The 20,811-nt window shown below is 43.1% G+C and overlaps 1 protein-coding gene across 1 annotated transcript; it reads left to right on the plus strand.

The window, feature by feature from the left end:
- Positions 1 to 1,229: 1,229 nt before the first annotated feature.
- Positions 1,230 to 20,036, plus strand: scamp1 (secretory carrier membrane protein 1). Its single transcript, NM_001017190.2, is given in 9 exon segments — positions 1,230 to 1,312; positions 10,433 to 10,510; positions 12,506 to 12,607; positions 12,986 to 13,097; positions 14,943 to 15,071; positions 16,674 to 16,833; positions 17,753 to 17,854; positions 18,585 to 18,702; positions 18,933 to 20,036. Coding segments are annotated over 9 exon segments (1,011 nt in total). The 5' UTR covers positions 1,230 to 1,255; the 3' UTR covers positions 19,086 to 20,036.
- Positions 20,037 to 20,811: the final 775 nt, after the last annotated feature.

Here is a 20,811-nt window from a genome sequence, read left to right on the forward strand (position 1 = left end):
CTGTATATCCCACTGCGCTCTTCCATGCAGCCCCCTGTATATCCCACTGCGCTCTTCCATGCAGCCCCCTGTATATCCCACTGCGCTCTTCCATGCAGCCCCCTGTATATACCACTAGGCTTTTCCATGCAGCCCCCTGTATATCCCACTGGGCTCTTCCATGCAGCCCCCTGTATATCCCACTGGGCTCTTCCATGCAGCCCCCTGTATATACCACTAGGCTTTTCCATGCAGCCCCCTGTATATCCCACTGGGCTCTTCCATGCAGCCCCCTGTATATACCACTAGGCTTTTCCATGCAGCCCCCTGTATATCCCACTGGGCTCTTCCATGCAGCCCCCTGTATATCCCACTGGGCTCTTCCATGCAGCCCCCTGTATATACCACTAGGCTTTTCCATGCAGCCCCCTGTATATCCCACTGGGCTCTTCCATGCAGCCCCCTGTATATCCCACTGGGCTCTTCCATGCAGCCCCCTGTATATACCACTAGGCTTTTCCATGCAGCCCCCTGTATATCCCACTGCGCTCTTCCATGCAGCCCCCTGTATATACCACTAGGCTTTTCCATGCAGCCCCCTGTATATCCCACTGGGCTCTTCCATGCAGCCCCCTGTATATACCACTAGGCTTTTCCATGCAGCCCCCTGTATATCCCACTGGGCTCTTCCATGCAGCCCCCTGTATATCCCACTGGGCTCTTCCATGCAGCCCCCTGTATATCCCACTGGGCTCTTCCATGCAGCCCCCTGTATATACCACTAGGCTTTTCCATGCAGCCCCCTGTATATCCCACTGGGCTCTTCCATGCAGCCCCCTGTATATCCCACTGCGCCCTTCCATGCAGCCCCCTGTATATCCCACTGGGCTCTTCCATGCAGCCCCCTGTATATCCCACTGGGCTCTTCCATGAAACACAGAACAACGTTCATGCAAAAGACCAGCACTGATGCCCCTGCGGTCCCCCACACAAGAAGCCTGACCTCCTGCAAACTCTCCCTTATGTTGCTTCCAGGGCTGCCCAAACCGTTCTACATTGGAATCCCCCGCCCCTACTCCCAGTGACACAAGCAGTTCCCCCTGTTCCTGGGCTGTCAGACGCCGCTGCAACGTGGCCGGGTCCTTACCCGGGAATCCCTCCCTGTGTGACATCAGTCTATCCCGCCCATATCTTGGTCACATGACTGTGACATCACGACTTCCTCCAAGCCGCTCCATTCTAGCATCTACCGGGGGTGCTCGGACCCGCTTCCGCCATGTCCGACATCGATAGTAATCCGTTTGCGGACCCGGACCTAAATAACCCATTCAAGGTAAAAACCGTGCTTCCCATGAATATTTGTAGCGGCCCAGCGCTCAGTGCTGTAGTTGCTCAGCGGTGCATTGCATATAGCTGGGTGTATGTACTGGGCTGCTGGGAATATATTTCTCTCTTTCTGTTATTGGACTGCAGTTGCACAATTCGCTGCAATTCTGCGTTCTGTGCCGGTCAGAGATACTTAATATAGCCTGGCTGTAGCTCTATGGGGCAGGTTACACTGTGGCTGGAGTTCAGCCTTATCTGACATGTCCTTTCTGCTGCAGAAATACTACTTTGTCATTATCTTATTTGGCAGCAGGACACTGATATATATATATATATATGTGTGTGTGTGTGTGTTTATTATATACATATTAATTGTGAGCATGCTTGCTTTTCATCCATTTGACGTGTTTCTCATTGACACTTATTATTTCTGGCTATTGCATTATTTGGGCACAAGCAATGCCAGCAGCAGCTTTCTCTGTCCATGTTCTACTGTGGGTTTATTTTTCTTGGGTTGTCTCCAAGGGATTGAAAGGCTACAGTACAGATTGTGTAGTCTGCGCAATGACCTGCTGATATATGATCTGCCCCACAAGAATAGGTAATATTTTCATTTCAGATACACTGAGATTCTAAGGGGCAGTTAAATGCTGAAACTGGCCAAACTGCCCAATCCACTCTGTGCTAGGCCACTTTAACCCAGCACAAACCTGAAAAATGGGCTTTTTACCGGAATCCCGCTTTGCCCAAAACCATTTCTAAATTTGGCCAGGTTTGCTAACTTGACTGTATATTTAACTGCAAACATCAGCAGATACATGGTACAGTATATATTCCCCTATGTGTAGGCCTTAGTGGTATGTGCAGCTAAATACATTTTTAGTATGGAAGATTTTGCTCAGTTTTTTCCCCTTTTTTGTATGATTGTTCTGACCCAGCTGGCCAAAGTCTGGAGAGCTCTTCTGTGTGTGGGGTTGCTGATATCTACCATATGCAGAAGAAATATATTGTTCTTCTCTGCCAGTAAGTGTCTGCCATTTTAGGCAAAAGGTTAAACATCACAAGGACCAATAATACAGCCTACAGTTGTGATGTCAGTGCACTGCGTTAAGGGCATGTAATGAGCAATTAGCCTTTTGGAGTCATTAGCTGCTTCTATGTACATGAAGCTGACATCTGTACAGCTGTACATGGCAACCCAGCAGAATGTTCCACATTATAAACATCTGGAAACCTGACATAAAACAATAATAACTTCTATAACACCTCTTTGCTGAAAATCATTGATACCAGAGTTGGTCTGGTGATGGTTCCCTGGGAGGTCCAACCTTTTGTCAGGGGCCCCATTAGCTGATAACAGGATATAGAAAACATTGGTGTATCAGTCATTCACCCATAGTTCCAAGATTTTCTAGGGAAAAATAGGTTTTTCTTTTCCAAATCGCATGTATCTAAAAGTTCAAAACAGGTGACCATATCCCACAGTATCAGGGGGGCATAATGATGCTATTGGAACAAATCACTTTTTATTTACAGTAGCCTCTGTGGATAAAATAGCCCTTTACCAATATCCATTAACATTAAGTAATTCCAATGTGTCCAGCAAAAAGGGCCTGGGGAGAACACTGACAATAGAGTTTGTGCCCATCAAACTTTTTACCTATTCCTTAATTAGGAAATATGTATGGTTTGTTATTTTTTGTACTTAACAGAGCAAAATGCGAAGCTGAATCTAAAGTCTCATTTCACTTTAGGTTTGTGTAGTCATCTGACTGGCCCTCTGTATAAACAAACCCCTAATCTGGTGCCTTTTTTAGGTTGTGTGTTAAGTAGCAGCTTATTATACTGATGGCTTCTCAAAGCATTGCAGGTAAATTGTAAGTCAGAATGGCATAAACATTTAAGGAAGGGGGCAGGATGGGTGCATACTTTGCTCCCCCCTATTGGCAGTGCTGTATTTATAAGGCATACACAAGGTCTTGTGGCCAGAAATGGTGCTGATGGGGCTTGGTGCAAGGTGCAAAAAACCATTGCTTGCAACAAATGGCCTACCAAAACCAGAGATTGTGATCTAGCAATTATTGGGGTTCTGAACCTCGAACTCAATGAACTGAATCTCAGCACTTAAATACAGAATTTCTAGCCATAACCGTTATTTAGGTTTTACTTCTTCTTTAATGTGCTCCCAGTGGCCTCAAAGCAGGTGCTAATTTTTTAATTTCTGCCTTGGAGGCAAGTTTTAGATACATAAAGATCATGTGTACTGCCAAACAGAGTCTACTGTAGGCTGCCGGCTACATAGGGGCTACCAAATACCTCCAGCCTATTATTTTTGACAGCCCCAGGGACTATTTATTCTTGTGTTGCTCCCCAACTCTTTTTAGATAAGAATATGGCTCACAGGTAAAAAAAAGTTTGGGTGGGGACCCCTAAACTAGCGAAACCTATAATTGTTAGGTTACTGGACCTGGCAAAATTAATTTTTATGTTGTAGAACCCACACAATAAAGCATCTGCACCGGAAATTTTAAAGGAAGACCATCAGCACCACCTTCAGGTGATACATACACCCCTTTATGTAGTTTTGCCTTGCAGCTGGCTTTTATAGATTGCTTGTGAGGGACACTGAGATTTAAATGTTTGTTAACTTTTACAGTTAATCCAAGCAAACTTTCTGGGCTTTCACATGCTCCCTTGGGCAGATCCGTTCTTACAGTCAGCACTTTCCAGCGTACAAGTTTAATGCCTCATTTACTCTGGTTAAAGCGCATGCAGGCAACTATTTCCTCAAAACATACACATCATACGCAGTTTTTGGAACACTAGGAAGAACCTCATTTGCATTAAGACAAGGTCTGTAATTAAGAAGCTTGAATTCAGCCAATGGTTGCAAATGGTTGGCATGGCGACACTTGGCCTGGCAAGTAGATACTCTTTATAAAGGCAAAAGTAAGAGGCACAAAAGGACCAAATCTGGGAAAACACTGACCAAGTAGAAATGGTGGTCCAGGTGCACGAGTCACAGACCCTCAGCATTTGCTGCATTCCTGGATCCACCACTTTTGGACCAGGGTGGTGTCAGCCCACTTCCACTGCTTTCTCTCTCCCAACAGTTCTTGGTGATGCCAATCAGTCTCTGAATCAGTACTTAACATGCATGTCAGATAGTATAACCATTCGCCATCGCTGATCTGTAAAGCCTTTGGTCAGGCACAAACTTGTTACATCCTATACATGCCCAAATTACTTCCACTCTGTGATGATGCACATTTTACATCATGTAGCAATGGGTCATCACTCACCATGGAAAATCGCATGCACAAAGGGGTGAAGCCAGTCACTCTGTACTTATCCAAAATGGCAGCCACTTGCAAGAACAGTGTGGAGAGCAATATTTGTTCAACATAATGAAAATGTATTGCTTTGGGAGCAAATAAATGTGGCAGTTTGTAAGAATGGGGTTCCTTGTGCTTTAAAAAAACTATATACAATGAATACCAGTGCTTTATTGTCATAAAATTCCACTGTATACATCACACTAAAACTTAATTAACAGTTAATAGTTGAACTATTTTTTAAGAAGTCACTTGCGGGTTAACCCTCCACTAGTACCTGGGCTAGGGAACTCATTGTCTGCGTTATTCAGCCCCGGCAGCTTTTGGGAGAACCTCTGCTTTTCCAGCCTATTACAGCTGAAGGGTAGTCATTTGTTCTTCTTCAGACTGACAGTACCACAGTGGCACCTTACATTTGGCACTTGGCTTTGGCTGCTTGAGCAGAAAACATTTACCCAGTCTAGACACCTGGACTGAAGGAACTTGTATACTTTCTGAGGGAAGTGTGGAAATCCGCAAGAGAAAGATCTCTGCATCACACAGATCAAGTTAATGCTTTGGTCTTGGAAGCACCAGAACGCCTCCTTGGTTTTTCATGTATTTGCCTTCTTAGCCTTCCCCTCCCCCCGCTCAATAAAATCAGGCCAAGAGGTGCGCTATGATTCGTGAAGCTGTAGTGCTCCATTTAGACTACCTGTGGGGCCTTAGCCAGAGGCCAGTGCTCTCTCAGGGGCTACAAAACTAAAAGTCTCTGAGTAGGAAATGAAGTGAAGCTGGACTTTTCCCTGTTATGTCATTTACATGCTAACCCACAGTCACAAGCCAGTCACCAGATGCATGTTTGGTAAAAATGCATGATTTGAAATTTGTGGAATTTTTACTTATACTAATGCGAAGCTTTTCCTGAGACCTCAATTTGCCGGTATTCCACCAATATTGTACTGTAAATTCTTAGCACAGAAAGTCCTTTATTGAAGGAAGTAATATGCCTGCTAACAGAAGAAAGGCCCATCCCAGAATACTGTGCCTCCTTAGGAAAAGGCTTTAGAATGGCAATAAAGTCAGCTTTCATTTTAGAGAGAATACACTTAACAGTTTTTTAATCTAAATAGCTTTAGTGAATAAGATGTTTTAAGTCACATACAAGTTTTTGGGAAACCAGCAGGTTTTATCTAACTCCTGGTAAAGTAATGAGTGAGCTCAGGAAACTCTGTTGCCGCTAACAGTATATAAAATCATTAATTTACCACACAGAAGCTGGACTTTGGGTGATCTGACCAATTAGCAGTCAGAGAGACATTTGAATCTCATGCAGTTTAGCTTCACATGGATGGGCAAGTTGTACTTTCAACCCTTAAGCTTGCCATACACAGAGAGATCCACACTGCCAAGGCTGCCAAGCAACTTTATTTATGCCAGATTTGAGGCCCCAGGGCAACAATACAGTCATATAGGGAGCCTATGGAGATCTGTACAACTGACCAGGCAGAGCAGTTGGGTGCGGAGAAACAACCTAGTGGGAACACCTTTTGTTCACCTTTTAAATCAATTTTTACTATGATTTAAAGAGTGCCATTCTTAAACAATTTGCAGTTGGCCTTCCTATTTTATTATGTGTGTGTTTGAGCTTTTTGTTCAGTTGCTCTCTGGCAGCTATCTGGTTCCTAGGGACCAAATTTCCATAGTAACCAAGCAGTGGTGAAAATGAGAGACTGGAATATAAGTAGGGGAGGGCTGGAATAGAAAGATAAGTACTAAAATGTGACAATAACAATAAAAAGGTAGCCTTGCAGAGCAATTGACTTCCAGCAATTGAGTTTCCATTTGAAAGCTGGAAAGTATCAGAATAAGATGGGAAATACGGTAATTCAAAAACTATTAAAAAAAAAATTGACTATATAAAAAGTTTAAAGGTTCAAATATTTTATCATTTAAACATGTGTTTTTCCCTGCCTTAGATAAGTGTCCTTATGGCTAATGTCACATGAAGCTCTCGCCCTGCAGATAAACGCAGACAGAGAATCTGCCCCTACACTGGCATCAGCCTCTCCCTGCGCCTGCATCAGGAGCCATTGTGTCGGCCTGGGTGCAGGCACACTGAGGGGATTTCGCCCATGAACTACGCAAGTATGCATTTTTGGTGACTAAATCCTCTTTGCTTCGTGTACCCAGGCCAACGCAATGGCTCCTGATACAGGGGGAAAAATATTTACACCAGCACACCCTTACCTCCTCCAGAGAATTACTACTTGGTGCATAGCTTAGAGAGTCGGCACTCTCCACACAGTCCGGTCAAAATATTTCAGCCAGCACAACAAGTAAAGTGCAAGCAGGGCTTAGCCCCTGCGTGTTTATTCAAAATGCAACGAGAGGCACAGAGAGAGAGGCTGATGCCAACACGTTTTGTTCTTGTTGCCACTGTATCTCCAAACAGTAATGTAGTGATATATAAGATAGATAGAGGGCAATTGAACCTGTTTGGTAAAGAAGCTTGCATAGTAAGTATTTATTTTGAATCCCTGCCAGTAGAGCGTCCCTTTTACTTATGTTCCCACTTCCTCTCTCGAGCCTTTTATCTCCTTCCTTCTCCTTCATCCATATTTGCCCCAGCCTTCACCTCACTTTTCTCTCTCATCATATGCTTTAAATCTTTTTCTGGATCCTACATTCCTTTTCAGTCGCAGACCCACAGACTGTCCTTATTCCTTCGTCCTTAGTACCTTGTAGCTTGTACACTTTAAACTGACCCATCACCTCGAACCCAGATCCCTGTGTGAGCTATTGCAGTTTGGTTTCCATCCTCTCCTCTGTTAATGATCTGCTTGCTGCTTAATCCAGAGACCACCAACTCCCTCTGGATTCCTCCCTGGTATGGGCAATCAATATGCTGCCTGTGCAGTGTTTCACACCATGCACTGATTATATGGTTATATTTGTGCATGAGTCGCCTTCTCCCAATCTGATTATTGCTTATATACACCACAGTAATACAGATTAGACCTCAGGTAAAATAGTACAGTGCATTTACACCATATGGGTGCATCTCTTTTGTGGTATCACTTGCATTCTCCTTTGTAGAGAGCACTCAGGTTACAGCCCGACCCAGCATCACATATTAATGAAGTGCTACTGAGGCACAGATGAAATAGCAATTGGTTTTATTGAGCCTCTTTGCTTACTGATTGTTGCTTCTCTACCTTCTCTGATGGAATGTCAGGGTTACAGGAAGGGGTTATGGAAGGAAGGGGCCCTGTCTGTCCTCCCGGAGGAATGTTTTATCACAGCAATAAGTAACTTTGGTCTCTGAATATTATAATAGTAAACATTCTGGCAAGCATTTATGCATGGCAGTTCAGGGGCCTTGAAGTGATTCGTTTTAGAGCAAAGCTGCTTAGAAGGTAGATTGTAAACTACCAGGAGATCTTCAGCTGGTGACCAGTAGATCACAGCCACCCAGTGTTGTCCACAAACCATTCCATCTCCCTTCTGCGTTTTCCCCTTTATCTTTTTAAACAAAATAGCTTTGGAAATTGGTGTTTATTCTCTTTTGGTAAAACACAGTGTAGTTTTCATGGTAGAGTACTAGTTGAGGTGGTAGACCCCAGTTTGCTAAAGTCCATGCCCATTATTTAAAGAGCAGCGAGAGATGTTTAAGCCCCACCTCCTGGGGTACAAACAAGCAAAAAAAAAAAACCCACAGGAGGCCAGGCATCCTAATTCATTGTAGTCCAGGCACTAGCGTACGGTCTGAGAGAAGTAAGCAGGCAACTGGCAGTTAGGAAGCGTTCCTTGTGCTAATCTCGCCTGTGATCCTTCTCCGAAAAGGCAGAGCTGTTATCAGGCTGCACGTGATGGTGCTGGATTAAGTGTCATCTGCTCATAATCTTATTGGAGATCACAATTAAGAGGCCAGTTAACTTGGCTCATTGGTACCCTGGAGCTGTACTGTGCAACACACGGAGACATTGGCTGGAAACTCTTCTATTAGAGATGAAAATAAGCAGAATTCTAATAGCAGCAAGACTATGGTAGGTCATCTAGCTTTCCTTTTTTGTTGCAACGTTTCTGGTTTATTCATCACTATAAATGTTGATTTTCTGGTATTGTGTAGGGCAGTAGTTCCCACACTTTGGGGCTGCCCCTCTAGTGGGGCATTTGCTTTCTTAGATGCTCCTGCAGGCCTATCTTAAATATCAGTTAGCGTGTAATTTGGGTTTTGTAGATATGCTTTCTCTCCTAAATATTCCTGGGACCATGGCTGAATGACTGCTTGTGTTTCTATACATCTCTAACCTTGTCGTGAGTTATGTAAACAAATTATGGGCAAAAACTGCAGAAGCTGGGTTTCCCACTTATTTCAGCCTTTGTACCCTTAAAATACCACTTTCTAGCAGTACCTTCTCCCAAAGAGTAGCATAAATTTTAGGGATGAAGACTAAATTGATCTCTTCTGAGCACTGTAGTAATTGGCACAGTGTATTGATTTGGGTCATTGGGTCATTTCTGCCAAAGGTGCTTCATCATGCATATCCCTTGTTCCCCAGGGAGATCCACTGTAACTGCTTTACCCAATTAAATTTGAAGGCCTGTGACTTCCTTACTCCTTTGAATGTCCTGTCCATAGGATTACTGGTAATGGTCTGCAGAGAATTTGCAAACACTGTCTGGCGTGAGAGCTGGCTATTCCATTGGGACTTTTATATGCCATCTTTGGTCTCTTAGGCATTGCCTACAATTCTGGGTAGCTGTGCCATGCACACTTTTAGTATGATGTATACCAGTGATCCCCAACCAGTGGCTCGGGGGCAACATGTTGCTCCCCAACCCCTTGGGTGTTGCTCTGTGTCCCCAAACCAGGTAGTTATTTTTGAATTCCTGACTTGGGGGCAAGTTTTGGTTGAATAAAAACAAGATTTACTACCAAATAAAGCCCCATGTTAGCTGAGCATAGAGGCTGCCTAATAGCCCTTATTTGGCACCTCCATGAAATTTTATGATGCTTGTGTTGCTCTCATGTTATTTTTACATTTGACTGTGGCTCACAAGTAAGAAAGGTTGGGGATCCCTGATGTAGGACTATTTACAACAGTGTGGCGGAGGAGGAGCAGGTGCCCATAAGAACAAAGGCTGCCAGAGGCAGAAATAGAGCATAGATGCATCTGCAACCCGCAAATGTTGGCCTGAGCCTGTCCGACTTGAAGGTTCAGGTTGTCTTGCACATCACTACTGGGTATGAATCTAAATACATAACAGGAGTAAGAGTCAGAGGCATACTGACTAGAAATTACGTATACAAATAATTTTGGTTTAATGTAAATTGGGAGCTGTTTTCTGTTTTCTTTTGCTGTGCTTAATCTTTTACCGGTCTGGCATATTCCTTTTCTTGGGAAAGTACTACTTTTATGAGGTATTTTTATCAGGGGACATTCAGTAGAAATCTGTGGGAACCTTGTGCAACTCATAATGAATGTTTGGTGGCATTTTTATACCCAAGGAAAATGAAGTGAGAAATAATAAGAGCAAAAGCAGCACTGAAGATCTGACACTTGGGATTTTTTTATCAATCTGCCCCTCAGTCCTTCTTACAACTTTATGCTGCTTGGTCACAATGACCAAAAAGGGGAAAAAGTAGAGAGAGGGGCTGAATTCCCTCACCAATGCATTTAGAGAGGTGAGCGGCAGACTGTGGGCGTGCTTTAAGTGGTGTGTTTGGCTGATCTTATTTATTTGCATCAGACCTTCCATGCATTATTGTCATGTGTTTTAATACTATTGCTTTTTCTGTTATCCAGGATCCTTCAGTCACACAGGTGACAAGGAACGTACCATCTGGATTAGAAGAATATAATCCTTTTTCAGATTCACAAACGGTAAGATGAGTTGTATTGCTAATATTAGTGTATGTAATTGTTGTGCAGTGTTACTAATAAAGCTGTAATGACCCTCTGCACTGTGTAGCAATATAAAACCAGCATGCTGTTGCCCTGGATTGGCAGTAACTATTTTCCCTGAAGGAAAAGGAAAGGACAAGGAAACCCTCTGATTAATTTTTAAGGCCGTACATGGGCAGATTTAAGCCTCTGATTTGGGCCCTTCAAACCAATTCAGCAGTTTATCTGCTCGTGTATGGGGCCCTCCAATAAGCCTACTCAACCAGTACTAGGCAAAAATTGGCCAGACATGGATTGGGCAGGTTTGATTTCCTGTCAGATTGAGAGCCACATCAGCCCTGATGGCCTTTATTCCCTAGGGCCAAATATTTGTATCAGCTAATATCTCACACCTTAGGTGGGCTTATTGGGGAAAGATCCACTTGTCTGGCAAGTTCGCAAAACGTAAGCCATATGTTAATTGTCGCATATATGCATATAATGCATATGCATTCCCGGCAGCTCTACAGCAATCTAGCCTTCTTCTAAGACTTGGCTGATGCCAAATTCGGCTGTTTGCTGTGCTGTGAGCCAGACTTTGATCCAGTACTTGTGCATTCCTCTACCTAAAATCCTTAGCACCTATGGGTCTATGTTTGCATCATCACTTATGCCTGATTGCCGACCTTCCACACTCCCATGGGCAATAGAAGTGTAGGTGTCCCAGTTGCATAGGTTACCCTCAGTGAAAACTGAGAGCAGAATGATTTTGCAACAAGCTGGCTCAGAGAATGATGTCAGCACAGGCAATATGGCAGCCACAATAATAACAAAACCAGTGAACATCCCCAGGATTGCTGCAATAACAGTAAGGGTGCAGGCACATGAAGCTACTTAGTAGCAGCTACTTGTCACATCTAGAGAAATAGGCAATGCTGATCATTTACTGATAATTGTCTCTTCTTGTGTTTCAGCAGAAGCAATTCTCAGAATTGTCTATGGCAGGATATTTTCTGGCATTTAGTAGCTACTACTAAGTAGCTCTGTGTGTCTTCACCCTTATGGTTGTGGAACGCCATCAATGTAGCGTTTAGTAAGGGCCTGTGTGTTGGACTCCTGTTTGTCCAGGTTTTAGATTGGAGAGTTTCCCTGTCCTCTGAATCACTATTTTACTGTCAACTCCACTCAGGCTTTATTTTCTAGTACAGTGGGATGTGACTGGTTTAATTGTACTGGATCCATAAAGCTTGTAAAAAGTTGCTTCCATCTTGTTATTGCCTACATGATGAGGGTCATTTTTTTTTTTTTTTTTTTTGTCTTTTATATGTCTTGGAACTCCAACAGCATTAGGGTTGTAGATTAGGAAAACTTTTCCCCAGCTACCCCACTAATAGTTCTGCCTACTTAGGTTACAGTCACTTTGTAGCTGTTTATACACAGGCCAGGAAACAGCCAAACCACTCATGTCAGGCTGAGGCGCACAGTTGGGCTGTTTCTCTGCCTGCATATATGCACAAGCCGAGAAACCACTATGTGTGACCGTAGCCTTATTGTGCTCCCTGTGCATCATGAGCTGGGGAGTGTGCAGAAAGCTTTTCTCAGGGTTGGTCACACCCCCTTTAGCTAGATGGCAAATAAAGACAGCAGCTGAATGATGTGTAAATATCACTGCTCCAGCTGTTCCTTTACTTTCTGTGTGTGGCCATTGGGTTTGGCCAAGTCAGGTAAAGATTTGCTTGTTTGCCAACCATCCTGTTGATCAGTTGGGCATAGGCTGGAAGATCTGTTCATTTGGTGTTACATAGGGGTGCCCATGTAGATCCATCACCCACATACAAACCTTGGAATCCAACACAAACTGGTTGTCGCTACAGTTTTGTCCTCACCTGATAGCCCCCTTCATCTTTAATCCTCTGAATTACATGACCTATTTTTGCATTACCTGTATTTATTGCATTTCACTCTACTGATCGTTATCCCTCCCACCTTTCTTAGCCACAACCAGCAAAAGTCAAAATGCCGACGGCAGCACCAAGCACACAGCCAGCGATCATGAACCCAACAGAAGAGCCATCAGCATACAATCAAATTTCAAAGGTGAGCAGCCTTTACTTCTTCTCTACGGAACCCAGTCAGAAGGGAGTCCTAAAGAGAGAGTGATTTTTTTCTGGATAAAAATGCAATCACATTTTGAGGTTACTGCATTATAAAAGTAAATATTTGCAATTTGTATCAGTGTGGCAGGACTTCATTGTTTCTTGATTATTCTATGGATTTTTATAGGAACGTGTCAAGATATTAGATATTTTCTTTCATTACCCCAACTACAGTAATGTGTAAATGGCTACCACTTACAGTGGCAAAACTTTGTTCATGTTGCCATGTAAGCCCCCATATTATTTGTGTTTGTTCTATTTGGTTGGCTGGACAGTGTGTTGTATTTCTCATGATCATTTCTTGGGGTTTCTCTGTCAGGAGCATGCTATAGCCCAGGCCGAGCTCCTCAAGCGGCAGGAAGAGTTAGAGAAAAAGGCAGCAGAGCTCGATCGTAGGGAACGAGAAATGCAAAGCTTCAACCAACCTGGAGGTAAGTCATTCATTGTTTATTACAAAACCTAATGCGACCGGTAATACTGTAATACGGTAATACTTACAGATTATCAATTGAATATTAGGCATGGACCTGAGATGTTTATCTAAAGCTAGTGATAAGATGATTTCCTGTGATGGTTAAATGCCCAGGTTATGGCCGACTGCCCTCTGTGGGTACAAGCTCAGGAACCTGTATCAGCCAAGATCCTTTCTAGTGGGCATGCATCCCTAGCTTATTGTAACACTCACATTCCCTGAAAGATCCTGGCAGTACAAATTGTCTTCAGTCCCAAATTGTCTTCAGTCATTGCTTGTTTCAGGTCCCTGTGCAGCCTGTAATGGCACATGTGGTTCATCCAAACATTTTCCAGTTCAGAAAACAAAACACTTGGAATTGCCCCATGTGCCATTACCCGTACTGTTGTACTTCATTTTATCAGTGTGACAGAATCAGTACTGATCGTTGCAGTGACAAAGCTTTTAAACCCCCTTTCCTGGAACCATTACTAGTTCCAGGAAAAACCTACTTGTATTTATATTCACCAGTATGCACATACCCTTCAGTCGTGAAATCTCCAAGATCAGGGATGGTGGGCAAGCTGCTTTCTTCTGCTGCTTCCAGCCTTCCGTAACAGCATTTTAGCGATCAGTAGGGTGCATAGAGTTTTGGTTGAAGAACATCTGGAGCACTTATCTGCAGGCTAAGAATCAGCCCCATCTGGAATTAGCCTTAAAGGAATGTCAGATGGGGCAGTTATCTGCCCCCAAGAGATTGCTTCTCCCATTGGCAGCAAAGCATTTACCAATACCCATTATTTCCAGAAGAATTGCTGTGTCTTTTTCAGACTTTTCAAGTGATTAAGATGGATTGCCAAATGTTAAATGTTGTACATGCAGCAACCCCGATTCTTTTGGACTAAGCAATATCTTTGGATGTTTTGTTGCCCATGGAGGAGAAGATCTTCCATAGGTGGCAGAGTGCCCTGTGTAATAGTGCAGCTTATCGGCCCATCTACGGGGTCCTCTGCATGGCGTGCCTAAAGGTCCCCATACACGGTAAGATCCGCTCGCTTGGCGAGATCGCCAAGTGAGCGGATCTTCCCCCGATATCCCCACCTATGGGTGGGCGATATCAGGGAGTTTGAAGTTAAAAAATTTTTTATAATCCGATCGTTTGGCCCTGGGGCCAAACGACCGGATTATGTAGGCGGCAATGGGGCAGTCGGTTCGAGGACCGCATCAACAAGCCGATGCGGCCCCCGATCCGACTGAATCTTTTAACCTGGCCGATCGATATCTGGCCAATTTCAGGCCAGATATCGGTCGGCCAGCCCGCTCGTTTCTGCCCCTACACGGGCAGATAAGCTGCTGAGTCGGTCCAAGGGACCGATATCGGCAGCTTCTATCGGCCTGTGAATGGGGGCCTTAACCAATATCCAGGTGTAAATTGGCCAGATATCTGTCGGGCAGGTTTAAAAATCCCTTTGTTTAAGTACCACAGTTACTTATTGACACAGTCCTTGTCTTCCGAGTCTTCGCTGTATTGTCCCAGGGCACCACCAACAAATGAATCTCAACATATATGACAAGCTTCAGGCATGATCAACCACAATGTTATTTCATTGGCTTTCACTTATACAATTACTTCCAGTCAACTATTGTACCAGGAAGTGGGCAGTTTGATGCCACCCCTTAGCTACTCAAAGCACTCAAAAATCCTCCACGTGCTATTGTCCTTACAAGACAAAAATAAAGGGAAAAATATAATCATGATTTTGTCTGTTTATCTCTCCCAGTTGTTTCTAATCTTACAATATTGGCTCTGAACTTGCTTTTCTAGGAAGGAAGAATAACTGGCCTCCTCTCCCTGGAAACTTTCCTGTTGGGCCTTGTTTCTATCAAGATTTCTCCGTGGATATCCCTGTGGAATTTCAAAAGACTGTAAAGATTATGTATTACCTGTGGATGTGTGAGTTCTACTTTCTGCACATATTACCTATGCACTGACTGTGCTTATTACAGGGCAGGACATTTTCTGCCATACATTGTACTGGATGTGAGCAAATGTATGGGCTTACAGTTGCTGCAAATGAGCCTGTATAATCCCATTACCTTCATTTTTTCTCTCTGCCCACTTCTGTTTAATGACATTTCAGGTTAGGGAAATAAATGGAGGCTGTGGCTTAGACTCATAATGCAAACCTGAAACTGCCTGTGGTATCAGTAAAACATGCATAGTAACGCAGACTGGGGATCACTTCCCTAGCATACCACAATCAGTGGCTCACAAGCAACATGTTGCTCACCAAACCCTTTGATGTTGCTCCCGGTGGCCTCAAAGTAGGTGCCCATTTTTACATTTCGGGCTTGGAGGCAAGTTTTGGGAGGCACAGTTTTACTCCAAGCAAAGCCTCCTGCAGGCTAGCAGTGCACATGGGGCTACCAAATAGCCAATCACTTATTTGGCATCCCCAAAGAACTTTTTTCATGCTTGTGTGGCTCTCCAACACTTTTTACATCTGAGTGGGGTAAAAAAAAGGTTGGGGATCTCTGTTTTAGGTCTACAGGCATTAAAATTTCTATGTGACTGCTAGAGTCACAGAGCTGAAAACCAGGCAGTGAAGTGGATGTGTGAAGGGGCCTGAGTTAAGATCAACAACATTTACGGTAGTGTTTAAACTATAGGTGGCCACACACAGGCAGATTTAAGCTGCTGAAGGCCTATATCTGCTCATTTTGCGAAATCGCCAAACAAAGCAGCTCTTTCCCCTATATGCCCAATCTTGTAATGTGTGGCCATTTTCAGGCTGCTGGGTCATCTGAAATAATGAATGCACTTTGATGGCTTCTCAGATTGTCATATTCCCGCCAGCACAGCCCTTCTAGCTAGATGTTCTACAAGTCTCCCTGATGTTCCCCAGGACCTGGTAACCCAAGGTTAAACCGGCTCTGGTCAGTGTAGAGCTGCTCGTTTGCTCAGTGCGGGAGTGCTATCTGTACAGAATATCTCCCAGGATTTCATTAAACCGGCTTACGTGTAAGGATTTTGTCCCTGCGCTAAAGATTGTGTTAAAAATAAAAAGCCACTCTTCCAAGGTGCAGGCTTCTGACTTTAGATATACCTGGCGGCCCCACTTACCTGTGTTTTGTTGCATATGCAAAATTCATATCTGGAATACAAATGGAAAAAAATTAGTGGGAGCTCCCTTATTGCTTCCCTAGGCCCAGACAAACTCAGCAGAAATCATTTATAATGAAAGCATCCTCTATTCGTGCTGTTCTAGGATATGTAGTTAAAGAATGCTCTCCCTGAATACAGTAAACTGTGGGCACATATTTTCACTGAGACAAAATTGAAAGCTTATAACAAGATATTTTCTATCCCCCACTGAAATAGCCGTGTCTCATCTCCAACCCATTGCTGAATGACAGCTCCCACTAGTGGCTCTCAGTGGTTCAGCAACATGTAAGCATTCTGGGAAAGAAGACACATTTCCCTTCAAAATGTTTTGTGGTTTTTTTTTTCTTTTGCACTGACCCAACTTATAATGCTTTCTCCTTTCTTCTACAGTCCATACCGTCACCTTGTTTGTAAATATCTTTGGCTGTTTGGCCTGGTTCTGTGTTGATTCGGGGCGAGGCGTTGACTTTGGATTGGCAATCCTGTGGTTTCTGCTCTTCACGCCATGTTCGTTTGTGTGCTGGTATAGACCACTCTATGGAGCCTTCAGGTATCTTTGCAATATCTGATTGTAAATGAATCCCCCTGAAGACAGCACATAATAAAAATGAAGGGCAGCTAGGAACTTAAACAGCCACTGTGTCTGTATAATACTGTGTGTCCTGTGCTGCCATCCAAGATCTAAAACCCGTACCTTGGGGACATGTTTCACCGACCCTACAGTTGCAAGGGCTAAATGTACTTAATACAAAATATGTCTTTGAATACACATGAGCTGCTTTTGGCTTGTGGTAGGTTGCTAAACTTTGTAGTTCAACTGCATCTGGAGTTCAATTGCTGACCCATGCCATGATATTTAAAACTGATGTGCTATAAATTGAATTTAAACATGTGGGGTCTCATAGTAGGGATAGTGAACCTTCTATGCTGTAGAACTGTAGTTAATACAGGTATAGGACCCGTTATCCAGAATGCTTGGGACCAAAGGTATTCCAGATAAGGGGTCTTTCTGTAATTTGGAACCCCATACCTTAAGTCTACTAAAAAATTAATTAAACATTAATTAAACCCAATAGGATTGTTTTGCATCCAATAAGGATTATTTATATCTTAGTTGGGATCAATTACAAAGTACTGTTTTATTTCTACAGAGAAAAAGGAAATCAGTTTTAAAATTCTGAATTATTTCATTAAAATGGAGTCTATGGGAAACAGGCTTTCTGTAATCCGGAGCTTTCTGGATAACGGGTTTCCGGATAAGGGGTCCCATACCTGTACCTTACTAGAACAGCCTGTGCTTGTGTAGAGACCTGAGGATGTCTCACCCTATGTTACAATGTTACACTGTAGACTTACAATGTGTATAGTAAATAACCTTGCCCTTATCCGAGATCACTGAGTAGCCCTTGCATGCTCCTCGTTACCTTTAGTGCATGGTTAGTAATACTCACACATTTGTTTCTTTGCAGGAGCGACAGTTCATTCAGGTTCTTTGTGTTCTTCTTCGTGTATATCTGCCAGTTCGGCGTGCACGTGCTTCAGGCCGCAGGGTTTCAGGGATGGGGAAACTGGTAAGTCGAACTGTATTAGGAACAAAACCCCTATTATCAGGCTATTGCTTCTGTAATTAAATTGGCCTAGAGTCACTGACCTGTGGTAAAGGGGTAATTTGTCTTTAAGATAACTTGTAATATATTATAGAATGGCCAGTTCTAAGCAACTTTTCAACTGGTCTTAGTTTTTTATTTGGTAAAGTTTTTTAATTATTTGCTTTCATCTTTTGACTCATTGGGGGTCACTCACCCTCATTTATTGCTCTGTGGGGCTACAATTTTATTGTTATTGATAATTATTATTACTTATCTTTCTATTCAGGCTCTGTTCTGTTTATATTTCAGTCTCTCATTCAAACCACTGATTGGTTGCTAGGGAAATTTGAACCCTAGCAACCAGAGCTGCTGAAATAAAAGCAAAATAATAAAAAATCTACAAATAATAGTAAATGAAGTAAATGTAAAGGTGAACAACCCCTGTAAGGGGCCAGGCCTGAGTATAGCCATCATTCCCCTGCCTAATGCAGTAAAATTGTTTAGGGTAGAGGGAACTTGGATCATTGCTCGTTATAAGCCTTAGCATCAATTAAAATTCTGTGCCCTCCATCTATACACAGCTGAATTCCACTTATCTAATAACAGGGATGCATGGTATGCCATGGTCTCATATGACGGACCATAGAGCAAGCAAGTTATGTGCAATGAGTTGTAGCTCTATCACTTATTTGGTGCTGTTGGTTTTTCCCAGCGGATGGATTTCTGCATTGACTGGGCTGAACCAGAGCATTCCAGTTGGAATAATGATGATCATCATTGCTGCACTCTTCACTGCCTCTGCTGTCATATCACTAGTGATGTTTAAAAAGGTATGTGGTTCCAATATGTACATCTCATGTGTGTTTAATACATAATGTAACAAATTTTGTTAGGCCAATCATTTCATAAACATGTGGATTCACAGCGATCTCTGTGTGTAGCCTCAAACTCATTTTTGGAACATCAGATCTAAAAAATGCTAGAGAATGGATCCAACTTTGTGTGATTGTGTGCCGCTGTCAGGGTTGCCTTATACTGACCTGTGCCCTATGTTACCCAGGTGCATGGGCTGTACCGGACAACGGGCGCTAGCTTCGAGAAGGCTCAGCAAGAGTTTGCCACCGGAGTGATGTCCAACAAGACAGTGCAGACCGCCGCAGCAAATGCTGCCTCTTCAGCTGCCCAGAATGCCTTTAAGGGTAACCAGATGTAGGAGAATCCAGCGGCAAGCAGCCCTTATTACTGTCATGCTCTCTTCCTCCATTTGTTTTTACAGTACAGACAACAGACTTTTCAATTGCACTTGCCTTGTGTATTTGCTACATTATGCCCAGTAAGTGCCGTAGGGCACAAGAACAAGTTTGTTTCTGGGAGACCCCCAGGTACTTAAAGGGGGATATTAACTGTGCATGGGCTAAATCCCTAAAGCGATTACAAGCTCCACCATCACCATCGCCCCACTAATTTGCTTATATCTTCCCACTCGCCCTCCCATGTATTGTCCAAAGGCTGATGTGAACTCTAGGCTACAGGGTTTTTAACTCAAAAGATTTTTAAATTGCAACAGTATTTGCCTATTCCCCCCTATAAAGAGCAGGCATTGTCTATTTTTAATAATAGAAGTGTTTTCGTTAGTGCTATATCCATTTTAAATTAATGGTAGATTGTAGTGGGATTTTTATGGGTTTTTTTTTTTCCGTTACGGCAGCCAATGAAATGCTACGTGCAAGGCGTCGTTAGTCACATTCGTTATGTTACATTTGGTTTTTTTTTTTTAAATTATATTTTTAGTTGTGCATAACTTAACAGACTCCCGCCAGTGTACGAGTGTTACTTGTACTTTAAGCGGGGTCCCTCCTTATTGCATTTAGCCTGACCCCTGTGTGTGTGTGTGGATAGAATTGTTGGTACAGTACATTCTGTAGAATGTCTATAAAGCAATGTACAGTTTCACTAGTGCTTCTGACTAGAAAGGGAACCCGTGGCATTTGCTGTTTTTTCTCTTTTCCCGTGCATTTGTGATCTTTCTTTGCACACTTCTTCCTATTTGCCGGTTTATTTAATGCAGTGTTATTAATCTTTGTGTGTGTAGAAGTCGTTTTTACATGATGCACTTTTTATTTTGTCCATTGGCCTGTGCTTGTCTGTTACAGCAGGAAAGGCACGAAAGCTGCCCATACGTGTCAGGTTCTGCTCACTTGGCCAGGTCGCTTATACCTAATACACCGCCCCGGGGCCAACCATCTCATCAACCAGCGAAATGAGATTTGTGGCCAGATTTGTGTCCCATACACAGCCAATATGCTGCTGACTTGGTCTGAAGGGGCTGAGCCGGCCACCTAGGAGCTAGTTCAGTCCTAAAGGGAAACTGTTCTCTTCTTCAAACCAATTCTCATTCCCACAACAAGCACCTTCTTCTGATTTCAATAGCCCATGTCATCTTAAAAGGAAAACATTATTGACATGAGCTCACTCAGTTGGCCTTATGTAGAAAAGGTGCATAAACACTGTCTGAACTACTGCCAGATATATATATTTATTCATTTTTACAAAGATATACCTGATTCCTCAGAGTGAGAGGAAACCTTAAAAGTTATTACCCCATCTCCCATAGGCTGGCAGAGTCATTTAGCCACTCTCTCCCTTTGTTCCATGTTGCAGCAATGGATTCTGGGACTTGAACAATCCCTCACTTCATAATATATATTTTATATATATATATATATATATATATATATATATATATAATATTTTTTTTGGTGGCAGTTTAGACAGTGTTTGCACTGCAGACTCCCAACTGAAGGAGATTATGTATAGTCAGTAGTTCTATGCTGGAGAGGACTGCATTCTGCTGCACATATACTACAGTTCAGAATCCCTGTGTTGCTCTGTGTTCCATTGTGTGCATGGAACCATCTCGCTGATATTGAAGCTTCTCC

Source organism: Xenopus tropicalis, chromosome 1 (genome assembly GCF_000004195.4).
Source record: "Xenopus tropicalis strain Nigerian chromosome 1, UCB_Xtro_10.0, whole genome shotgun sequence".
Classification (NCBI taxonomy): Eukaryota; Metazoa; Chordata; class Amphibia; order Anura; family Pipidae; genus Xenopus; species Xenopus tropicalis.